The 12,307-nt window shown below is 43.8% G+C and overlaps 1 protein-coding gene across 1 annotated transcript; it reads left to right on the top strand.

Moving 5' to 3' along the window:
- On the top strand, positions 1-11,683 carry LOC119404497 (metalloendopeptidase OMA1, mitochondrial). Its single transcript, XM_037671017.2, has 9 exons — positions 1-458; positions 800-888; positions 1,252-1,391; positions 2,647-2,820; positions 3,979-4,086; positions 6,351-6,479; positions 9,752-9,826; positions 9,938-10,078; positions 11,109-11,683. Exons 1-9 carry the CDS (start codon positions 253-255, stop codon positions 11,247-11,249), a joined length of 1,203 nt encoding a protein of 400 aa, XP_037526945.1. The 5' UTR covers positions 1-252; the 3' UTR covers positions 11,250-11,683.
- Positions 11,684-12,307: the final 624 nt, after the last annotated feature.

The following is a 12,307-nucleotide window of genomic DNA, read 5'->3' as shown; positions in this document are numbered from 1 at the left end:
ATCCATCAATCGGTTGCAGACGCTTTTATGTTCGCACGTTTCGTTCAGTCTGTGTTCGTATTGCCAGCTTTATTTCTGCCACACAGCGTCTTCGCCGCTATTAGCGAACATTTTGACACGTTCTGGAAGGGGCGCAAGGGCTTTCGATGAGTGCCACATACGATTCTTTCCCAGAGGCGACTCAGTGACGACCACTTTTCTTCGGTGGGCTTGCATCATAACGTTGCATCTAAAGCACCGCAACCAAAAAGCATGTGGGCCGCTAGGACACTCCTCTGTACCGCCAGGCTTGCAGCTTCGGCACCGCCGAGGAAAGCCGCAATATGTTGGCAGCCGCTGCAACGTCAGCAAATGACCAGAACGGTCAACTTCCACACGTCTCCGCAACGCTGTATTCATCCCATATTTCTCATAGCTGCAAAGCAAATAACCAAGGGACTGGCAATAATTACTGGGAGGTGAGTTTGTTTTCTTAGGCTACACTGTTTCACGCTATGCTGTTGTGTCGGCATGTTTTGTTAGGATTTTCGGCCTCTTACAACACTTTAATGGGGATCGTGCATTCGCACAATCGTTTTACGCGTGCAACCTGCGAACATGACTTATAAACACTGCTTCTTTGAAATGGTATTGCGGGGTTTGGATATATAACGGTGATACGAAGGACGAAGTATCACAAGAACTGAGTGCATGTTTGCATGTCTTTGTTTAGGACTCCTACCTATGTCGTGTCTACTACCTCCACATATTTTCACCGTTTCTACTCTCTTCTGTAGTAAAGCGCAACGAATATTTTCAGGGGATTTCGAAAATGGTGGAAGGCGTTACCGGCAGACAAGAAAGCTTATTTCATATCGGTTGCTGTCAAGAACAAATGGAAAATCGCAGGCAAGTTGCGAATTCACTTATGCTTTAATGCATGCGAGACAACATTTACACACCGACTCTTACACCATCTATGATACACATTTCAGGGTTGTTAATCATGCACAAGCACATTGTTGTGAACAATTCATAGCTTTGCACCATACTTTCCTGATCGTACCATCCATGCCAGAGAAATTAAGTATGATTCAGCTGTAGCGAGTAGAAAACAACCATACATAACGATCCGATACAGATCACAATGCTGCGCGATGATTGTTTCTAAACCTTGTGGCATGTGTATATTTTCTTGGAATACATTTTTCTGCAGTAGCTAGTAGAAACTGTGAAAAACACAACTCCTAACACTTCAGTTTTCAATTCCAGGTTACTTTGGCGTTGCATGGGGCATTGGGGGAATCTATTACTTCAGTCACATTCAAGAAACGCCCATCACGCACAGACGCCGCTTCGTTGCCTTCACTCGTGACCAGTTTAGGAAGATATCAGACTTTGAGTTTGAAATGGTAAGCGTTTGAAGTAAATATTTGAAGTGTTATCAATATTTCACTAATATGGAGGCAAAATGCAAACAAATCTGGCAGAATGTACCACATAACAGTCAATACTAATGCAATTACCTTTCAGGTAGTTACACCCCGTATCAAGACATGCTCAATGTAATGGCCACTCTAAAATTTCCATTGCTTTGGGTCTGTCACCGTGTCTCGGATTTCCATGTCTGAGATGTCCATTCTTCTAGCTTGTCATCTAAAAAGGCCTGCTTAGGTTGCATGTCATAACTGGAAGGGATGCTTTTTAACAGGTTTTGTAAGTATTTGGAATTAACGTCACGGTGGGGGCAACATGCAAGTAGTATTTTTGCTGGATGACCTTGCATTTGTGTGTGACACATCTGGATACCAGAAAGAAAACTTCACGAAATACGGCCTCCCAACTGTGACCAATTTTCTCCTAGCAATGTGGAGTTTGGGTTCAGCGTATCTCACAGTGAATTAACTGTGACATAATTTCAGAGGCTTCTTTCAGGGTTAAAGCTTTTCTCTTGTCAACTAGAACAGTACACAATTTTATCAGTAACTTGCTGCCATGCAATATGACTTGCGTGTCAGGCTTGCACAGTTAAAGCCAGTAAGGATATAGTATGGAATTTGTTGGTGTACTTCCTTAGGGATTTCGGTTAGACAGTGAACTGGTGTGCTGCAGTAACTGTTCCTGAAACAAACCATTGAAGAAGTTTAGTAAAAGGTCATGCTCTAAACCACCATGGTGGTCTAGTGGTTATGGTGCTTGACTGCTGATCCAAAGGTCGCGGGATCGAATGCCGGCTCTGGCGGCCCCATTTCGACAAAGGCGATGTGCTGGAGGCCTGTGTGCTTAGATTTAGGCGCACGTTAAAGAACCCCAGGTGGCCAAATAAAATGTTTCATTTTGGACACGCCGACTGCTGCCTTCGTCAGCGTCACGACCACGTGACAATATTTCCGGAGCCTTCCACTAAGGTGTGTCTCATAGGCATATTGTGGTTTTGGCAAATAAAACCCCAACAATGTAAGAAGTCACGCTGTAACAGTTTGACAGCAGCATGGGAGTTAGTGGGCTAAGAATGCTAGTTACATTAAAATGTGCATGCACGTAGGTTTATTTGCACATTAAAAAACCCCAGACAAACAAGGTTAATCTGTAGACACCCATCATACAATGCTCCTCACAACCCACAGCACAGTTTTAAGATGTAAAACTGGACAATTTCTTCTGCAGCAATACGAGCTCTTCAAACCACACCTTCTGCCGGCTGTGCACCCAGTGTACCACCGTGTCGTACGCGTGGCCAATCAACTGCTCCATGGAAACAAAGACATTCCCGAGATTCACGATGTCACATGGTCAGTGTCAGTCATTGACAGTCCCATGAAGAATGCCTTTGTCATGCCTGTGAGCACCATCTTTATTTTTTTATTTCTTCACTTCTCTCTGCTGTTTGTCGTCTCTGGTACAGACATCTTGATTTTTCACTTGTTGAATGAAGCATTAGTTTTCAGAAAGAGACATGAATCATTTAGCTGGTCAGACTTGTAGCTAGACTCCATTCTATCTCTGAATTTAATGGTCAGACATGCTGCTCTGAGGCAGATTGTTCACGTGTGCATGTGTGTATGTCAATTCGTCAATTTTAAGGGTGTCCAAGGTTCAGTCATCACACATGCAAATATTTTAAAAACATTTTTTGATTGTTATGTTTCCACCTGTGCAATAAATTTCACCCAGGTGGCTAGTTGGCATAAAACACTGGAAGTTATGTCGGCTAGCAAAAAATAAGTCAGGCTTGGATGCAGTCTCGTCCGGTTAAACTGCGTTTACTTGCACCCGCCACTACCAGAATCAACTCCTCGTATGTTTCTACTGTTTCAATGGTGCCTTTAATGAACAGCACTTCGGTTCTGATGTGGAGTGCAGTGATGCTTCTTTTACCCGCATTTACAACATGCTCCCTCTACTGCTCATAACGAATCACCGTCAAACTCAAGTTGTCCCCTTAGTGATATTCAGGTTCAGGACATATACCTGATTGCATGAATCAAATATAGGAAATATATTTTATGTTGCTCATTTATATAGCGTGAAGGTATAGATTCATAGCTACTTTTTGAAGGTAGCAAAAATGAAAAAAAACATAGAAAGAAAAAGATAAAGATTTGTGCCATGACACCGAATACCCGCAGTAATCACTTCGAATGTTTTATACAGCGGCCAGAATGGTAAACCCACTCCGGTGTTCAAATAAAATTGATCTTTGTGCTACGTTGGCAGCATTCAGAATTGGCAGTGAAGTTGGTTTTTAGTTGGTTTTGAGTTAAATCCTCCTCTTGGTTTACCTCAGACCTAAGTTGTACATTGAATCATAGACTCATAAACACACAGACTTGTGCTGTTTTCATCACCACTTTTGTTGCTCAAAGTGCAGGATTATAGCTTGTCTTTATACAAGTACTGCTCACTTTCACCAGCTGCCGGAATGCACTGTGGATACATTACTGCATTGTTCACTGCATTGTTCACTGCATTGAAATACCTGTCTATTGTCCTTTGCAGAATGGACAGATTTTTGTGTTTGCCGGCATGCTGGAGATCTGTGGAAACGACGAACAGCTGGGAAACGTGCTTGCTCATGAAATGGCCCACTGTGTCTTGGGTCACGGTGTAAGGAACACTTCCAACTGTACTTTCATCACAGTTGTGTGTGTGTGTGTGTGTGAGAGAGAGAGAGAGAGAGCAGTTAGTGAACTTGTGCTTATTGCACAACACTGCCTATGATAATTTTCATTCTCCATTTGGAAAGAAAACAGAAGCAGCTTTATGCATTTTTATTTTACGGTTACAAATATAGGCAAAGTGTTTGTGGCCCTATGCAAGAGGTGCTCTTCAAAGCATCACTGACCATCGCACGGGACTTTGGTTGTTTACCTCATGCAGAGCGTGTGGTGCTGCAACATGAAAGGAACATATTTGGACTCCTTTGCCTACAGCACTTGATAAAACACAGGAAAGCTTTCTGCCTTGGCTGGCATTCTTTAATCGAGGCAGGAAAGGAGGTCGTTTACTTTTTTAGCCAAGCTTGGCCCCGGAGGCTGGCAGCAGAACTTTTATGTTCCTTGTTACTCGTCAAAGTAATGAACTGGTTTGAAAAATAATTCTACTAAAACCCTCCCTAGGCAGTGCCTTACAACTTCCAGTGTGTAACCGAAATTTGTAAAGGAGCCTGAAGAGAGACCTCCCCCCCCACACACACACACACACACACGCACGCACGCACGCGCGCGCACACACACACACACACACACGCATGCACGCACGCGCACACACACACACACACACACACACACACACACACACACACACACACACACACACACACACACACACACACACACACACACACACACAGAGAGCAAAGCCAAGCAAATTTAGAGTTTCATGACATGCGAGTTGTTCTGCCAGAGCAATATTCTGGCTTCCATGCTTGCAGGAGCATTGTGTACACACACACAAGTGTTCCTGCTGAGCAGCTATGAGCAAGCCACACTGGTTGAAATAGCAGACTAATCTAACCAGAAATGACAGTAAATGTCAGCCAGATCTATAGTTTAATCCTTTCTTTTGCTCTTAGCCAATTTTTCATGTTGGCTAATCTATCCATTTTTCACCAACAGTTTTCCATTAGTGTTGCCATGCCATGCACCGTCAAGGTGTGATGCTCATAACATCGCTGCAATAGTTCCTCATCACACCGGTGTTGTGACATGTCCAGTATCTGCCACGGCAGTGTTACTGCTGCACAGCAGCAGCAACATTATGACAAGTCGTGACAAGTTGTTTTGCATGCTGCGTCACAGCTTGTCACTTCCTAGTTTTGCTAAAACACCATGTGAAGAGGTTGAAGGGGCACTGACACAAAAATTCTGACCCTGCGTTTTTTTGCTGCAGTGTGTTGCTTGGGGACTGTTAGTCATAACACGGCACATAGTTTGCTGCCACACGCGACAGGTAATTAATTATAGACTCGTCATTACCGACAAGTCTTCATTTCGGTTTGAGAGAGCTACAAAAACGACAAACCGCCGGGTGCAACTATCGCCACCTAGCATGTGCAACGCCTTGAACACGTCAGCACACAGAACTGTGACACACTTCCGCAAGGTACGCATCAAGAAGTCCGTTCGAACAGGAAATAGGACAGCAGTGTCGCCAAATACAAAACTTTCAACGTGTGCGCTGCAGCCACGGACTCGCGAGCGGACGCCGCATAGTAGTCTGCTGGAGCAAACACGGCAGAAAGAAAAATGACTGCTATGATGTCCTCATAACTTGTTGTATCGACTGCAGCGCGGTGACGTGATGGAAGTAGGGGGGTCACCGTGGGTCACTTTTGAGGGGGTGTTGCTTGATCGCGCACGCAGACTTCAAAATTCATGTAAAATACCTTCCAAGCTATGTTCGCTGTTGATATTTTGCAGATGATATACGCATGCTCACGGGAATCGATCCCACAGGCCATCTCGGCCGCGAAACTTTGTGTCAGTACCCCATTAAGCACAGCAGTAAAACTTTCTATTGCCCTTGCTCCTTCACATTTGGGTGAAGCTGACAGATTGTTACATTTATACCTCTGCAAAATGAAAGTGGTTGCTTTTAAATGGACAGCACTGTGAACGTTTGCTTTTGTGTCACTTTGAATGCTGTGCCTTGTAGATGCTTACTAAGATGCTATGTTTTCGAAATAGCAGCATAAATCTGTAATTTGGCACAACAGTTTAAAACTTACTTCATGAAATATTTTTCTTGCACTTATTGCATGTCTCACATTATCTACTTGGTACTCTTCATTTGCTGATGTTGCTATCTTTTGGTGAAAAAAAAGAAAGCTCTGATAACTTAAATGGATGTTCAATGTTCTCTTCACATAGGCAGAACAAGTGAGCTATGCTCATCTCATCGATTTTGCCTTGGTCGGTTTTCTGGCAGCTATTTGGGCCATCATGCCGACTGATGGCATTGCTGTTGTAACGCACTGGTTCTTTGAAAAGGTTGTCAGTGTAAGTTGCTTTTTCATTGCTTTCTGTACAGTGTGACAAAGATTTACAGGGAGATCCCATTCAGGCACTCGTATTATTTTTTTAAAGTCCTGTCCACGAAGCAAGATGCTGATTATGCGAGAGGAATAGTGTGGCCAGCACTGGTGGTCTATATCGAGTTGCACATGATGAGGAGGAAAAGTGCATTGTCATGCATGCGAGAGATAGCTGTGCGGGAGTGTCATTTGCTTTAATCGGCCATAGTTGGCTGACACGACGTGGGTTCCATGGGAATGGAATGCAGTGTTAAATGTCACCTACTCACCCAGTAACTTGGTTACACGGGATTTCAAATCGCAGCCACAGTTCATGAGTTGGCAGAACTATGTGGAACCAACATGCGACTGCTACTATCTGGGGCAGCTTTAACTGCCGGTGATGTACTGTGCATTGAAAACATTTTTCTGCGGAACACCGGGTGTGGTTCATCTGTGACAGAACTTGGCCACGTGAGCGAAGGCGAAGTTTCCTATCTTACTTCGCAGTTCTGTCATAGTATTCTCTGACTGGGCTCAAACTCTGTCGTCTTACTTAGAGAGTGCTTCCTTTTTGTTTTTATATTAAGCTTTAAATGTTTTCTTTTTTTCAATACAAGGCTGCTTCTGTTAGTGTTAATTGCATTGAGATCACATAGGGCAAGTATCTGCAGACCTACAGCCACTGTTGTACTTTATTCATCAGTATTTGGAACATAGTAAACAGTGATGCACTGTCTTTACCACTATCCTTTAAAAAAAAATTCACCGACGATCGCAATACTGCCTAATGTGAATTCTGAGCGCAGCTTCGTGTTGAGGCAAGGCTAACTAACTGCGTTTGAAGTTTGGGCTTTCCGCAAGGTATCGACTGCGCCATAAATCATAATTTTTGTGATGTAGGACAGCACCCACTATGCCATTATTTGTCTTTCTGCGGATAAGCAAGGTACCTGCTACACATCTTTAAGGTATTATGTGTATTTTGTTGATGCTGGATGTGGCTGATGACGATGAAGGATTACGGCTGAGCATTTTGCAGTGGGTGGGAAGCATTAAACCACGCACTCGTTGCTCAATTAGCATTGTGTGATGACTGGTTGTTATTTTACTCTTCTGCCACACTATATTACACAGGTTAATGCGATTTCTTGCCCGACATAGCACCTGTATATAGGGTCTTTTTGCAAATTAGTTTCAAGCATCAGCATGGCTCTGTGGTGCAATACTCGACTGCCACGCAGAGGGTGCAAGTTCAAATCCCATTCAATCTTGGGTAATTTATTTTCTCATTTTATTTTTTCATGTCATTTGGTTACGCCACCGACGGCAACAGCGACGGCGACACCGCTCGACGCAGAAACAGGCGCCTAAAAGCTGCGCTCTAAAAGAAAGATGTGCACAGTCATTGCTATTCACTGACACTAACATAGGGGCAGATGCTTGGGTTAATAAGTCTTGAATAGAAATTACGGATATTGAAGTTTGTGATTGAACAAAGAATGTCATGCGTAACATTGAGAGTTAGGAAGACAGCTGCGTGGTTTGCAGAACAGACAGGAGTAGCCAATATCCTTGTTGACACTATGGGGATAGATTGCTGTCCACGTTAAGCTTAAGTTGTATAACTGGTTACCCATTAATGAACGAAAGAAGATGACTTCTATGGGCTCGTTTTTTCTTTGTTGGACACAGTATTAGTTCTTATTAGTTCTCATATTAGTTCACAATAGTTCGCATTAATATGGTTACTCATTAGGACTTTATAATAGCTGCTAATAAAGGGGAAGTAGTGGGAATGAGGACTGCAAAGCTTGAAGGTGGTGTGATAGGAGAAAATTTGCAGGCACAACGTGTGGTCAACTGTAATGAAACAAGTAATTTGCGATTGGCGGGAGAGGCTCTCATCTTACAATGAATGGGAATAGGCCAATGATGATGAAGCTGTAAAAGCCACTATATCACGAGTATATAGTGAAAAAAGAAGAAAGGAATGAGATCATGCTTTCCCACCACGGTGTTTCGAGGCAGGTGTCGTCACTATTTGGCCGCAGTGCACGGCTTAGCAACTGCAGCCCCTGAACAACAGGGGCCAGCACCGATCCCACCAGTTTAAGAGCCACGACAACGGGTAACGCTTTCGCATAAGCACCGAGGCCGTAGGCCTGTCCACCTCCCATCCCCGCGGTGGTAGGCATCTTGACCATTGATCCACAGGAATGGTGACTGGTATACAGTCACGGAACTATATATGTGTGCTGCATCCATAGGATAACGTTAAAAAGAAAAGGAAGGAATGGGACCGTGCTTTCCCATCACGGTGTTTCGAGGCAGGCGTCGTCACTATTTGGCCGCAGTGCACGACTTAGCGACTACAGCCCCTGAACAACAGGGGCCAGCACCGATCCCACCGGTTTAAGAGCCACGACAACGGGTAACGCTTTCACATAACCACCGAGGCCGTAGGCCTGTCCACCTCCCATCCCCGCGGTGGTAGGCATCTTGACCATTGATCCACGGGAATGGTGACTGGTATACAGTCGCGGAACTATATTTGTGTGCTGCATCCATAGGATAACGTTAAAAAGAAAAGGAAGGAATGGGGCCGTGCTTTCCCACCACGGTGTTTCGAGGCAGACGTCGTCACTATTTGGCCGCAGTGCACGACTTAGCGACTACAGCCCCTGAACAACAGGGAGCAGCACCGATCCCACCAGTTTAAGACCCACCACGACAGGTTGTAAGTGATTACTTGCAAGATTTTTATTGCTTCGTTTGCATTTATGCATTGTTGACCTCATTCAGCAATTGAGAGTTATGGCTTGTTCGTAAACTTCCTACCGTTTTCGGATTACTGGGTTAGTGGAGTTGTGCACGACACTAGCAGAACTGGTAGTAGCACTCAGTGGTGTTTTGTCCAGCTACAGTGTGCTTGAAATATTTTCATCACCTCAATGCTCCCATGAAGGAAACTGATAAATGTACCACAAGTTAACAATTATGTCACTTGCCTACGCTTTACATGAGCAGTTAAAGAAGAATGTATAAGCCACTGCAGTATTATTGTTTTCAGTGCCTTTTGTTAGACTTTGCATCATCCTATGTCATTGTTAGCATCTGGTACACCTCTCTGCTAACTTGTTTATACGCAGATGCTAAGTTTATGGAAGAGGTGATTTTTCTTATAGTAGCGCAAAAGCAAGCTCTTACTACACAGAGTTCAGGGAGTGGTTGTCTCTAATCTTGCTGCTTTCTTAGCTTCTGCTAAGGCTTCCTTACAGCAGGAAGCTCGAGCTTGAGGCCGATGAAGTTGGTCTTCAGCTAGCAGCAAAGGTGAGCACTTGTCCTGTAATTCACAATTTAGTTGAATTTGTATTCTACCTTGACAATGTTGCAGCAGGTGAACTGCGTGCAGCCATTTTTGGTCTTTTCTTTTATTTCCAGGCATGCTTCGATGTGCGGGAAGCTAGCGCATTCTGGACAAAGATGAGCCTCATGGGAAATGCCTTGGATGATGTAGAATTCATTTCTACTCACCCTAGCCACGAACACCGTTCAGAGCACCTAGACAACCTCATGAACAAAGTATGTTCTTTTCATCACTGTAAAAATTGATGATGTTTGTATGAGGCAGCTACAAAACCCAACACATGATTTTTTCCTTAAATGAACTGCCGATCATCAACATATATTAATGTAATGTAAAACTTGTACTACAGTCGAAACCACATATGTATAATGAGTTCTTGTGTATATCAAACAGTTGAAAAGTCCCCTTGAAATATTAGGTAAAATAATTTATATATCGAATCACCTATAGGTAGAACACTTTTGTGATCCCCTTCAGATTCGATACGTCCGGGTATGGCTGTAGTACCATTTTTGATGCACTGAAGCAAGATTTCAATTATAGATAGGTCATTGCATTTCACTGCTGTACCAACTTTCTGGCCTTTACCTACATAAAAGCAATCCAACGAGCATACGAGAAGCGCTCGCAGAGTTCTTATTACCAGTACCATCAATTCGGAACAGGTGTGTGTACACGATAGCCATCAAAATGAAATCCTGTCTCTCCAGTTTTAGTGAAAGGTGAAAATCTTGTTTTGTGTTGGTATCCGCTAGGGCATCAAAACACAGCAGCGACCATCAGGAAAGTTTGGTGTGGAATGAGCAGTGATTCACTTTCTGTATTTCTGCAAAAGCTGGCAGTCTTATAGTACAGTATTAGGTACACCTCCACCAGCCCATCAAAATCTGTTTGGCATTTCGTTCTTTGAAATACAGAATGTAAATAGATCAGTGCTTATGTTTCAGCCAACTTCCCCTTCTGAAGTTCCTATTTCTGTTTTGATGCCATAGTGGTGGTCTGTGGTGTTATATAGAGTGCTATTTTAATATTCAGCTAAAATGAAAGAGATGCACGCTCCTTTTGACAGCTGTCGTATGTGTGTTGTCCAAGGTTATGCTACCCGTAGAACAAACTTTATGAACGCCCTTCTAAAATCCCTAAAATGTCAAGACAGTAGCCTTATGTAGCAGTAGCATCTTTATTTGCTGTTTACAGAAGCTGTAATTCTGCAATCCTAACACGCAGTTGTTTCCTGTGATGCAGGCTATTGAACTCAGGAGGCAGTGCCATTGCCCAAGGTTGCCACCCCAGGATCCCCGGGTGCTCATGTCCATGTTGAAGGAAGAAGTCAAGCAAGAGAGCCTTGGCAAGCAAGGAATCGTTGTCTTGCAGCCACCTCTCTGAAGAGCTATGACAGTCCTATTGTCTTCGGGTACATCTTTGTCTTCTTTCGGTGTTTCGGCAGATTTTACACTTTTATCGTCGAAGCCCCTACAGTCGTAGCCGCTATTCTTATGTTGCTCTGCACCACTAGTTTTAGTTATGCTAGTTGAGTCTAACTCGGATGTTTACATAGAGTCACACTTAACGTGTGTACTCTTTCTGCAGCAGCATTTAGCTGTGGTGCATGCCTGGGCAAGCTCCTGGTATCAGTTTGGCTGTCTATTTCTTTGTTTGTTGAGGTTGTAGGGGTTTTGCCTTCACTGAAGTTTTGGAAATATGAAGCAGTGCACATCGTTTCTAATTTATTTAAGCTTTGAGGCCAAGCATTCAAACAGAGTACAAGAGGAATCAATGCAAAAGAAAAATAAAAGTATGTCATCTAATAAAGTCACGTGCCAATGAGTACTGTTTACAGTGACAAAGAAAACCTTCTGGGTTCAGCATTGCTGCTACCCGCTGATGCGTCCTGGGGATTATGTAGCTTTCGGTACAGTGCTAACTTTCAACATTTCTTTTTAGTATACCAGCCCAGCTTGCATGCAAGTGCATAGCAAATGCAGGTAAAGGACATTACTACATAATGAAGTAACGCACCTGCCATGCTGGTTGGGCGTTCTCTGCGAGACTCAATTTGATCTTCATATGTGCTGCCATTGTCTAACTTGGCTGGTGCATAACTGTGAGGAATCATGACTGTCTCCGTGTATGTGCGAGGATGCGAAAAAGCCTTCATGTGCTTCAAGATTGCATTCATGAGAGTTTGCGCTGCAGAACTGACACTGCTGCTTTGTTTAGGCGATTTTCGTGCTCTTGGAAACCCAACACCAGGGAAGGTTGGCCATTCAAAGTCTTCGATACTGACTGGTAAGATCTCCGAGGATGGTCCGTTCATTTGATCGAGGCCATTGACGCGACGAAATCGTGCCGTTTCGAGGGCTTCAAGCCAAGGAGGACACATGCTTAGATCCGGGTTGTGAGGCAGGTCACAGCTGATGCACGGTTCATTCACTTCGTGGCTC

The sequence above is a fragment of the Rhipicephalus sanguineus genome, chromosome 9, assembly GCF_013339695.2.
Source record: "Rhipicephalus sanguineus isolate Rsan-2018 chromosome 9, BIME_Rsan_1.4, whole genome shotgun sequence".
NCBI classification, from domain to species: Eukaryota; Metazoa; Arthropoda; class Arachnida; order Ixodida; family Ixodidae; genus Rhipicephalus; species Rhipicephalus sanguineus.
This window is presented reverse-complemented; position numbering and strand designations above follow the sequence as displayed.

Bases quoted from the DNA above. Each gene is read 5' to 3' on its own strand.
- LOC119404497 (XM_037671017.2), top strand. From the start codon at position 253: ATGTGGGCCGCTAGGACACTCCTCTGTACCGCCAGGCTTGCAGCTTCG. The intron at 889-1,251 runs GCAAGTTGCGAA...TTTCAATTCCAG, and splicing joins GAACAAATGGAAAATCGCAG to GTTACTTTGGCGTTGCATGG. The intron at 9,827-9,937 runs GTGAGCACTTGT...TTTTATTTCCAG, and splicing joins GTCTTCAGCTAGCAGCAAAG to GCATGCTTCGATGTGCGGGA.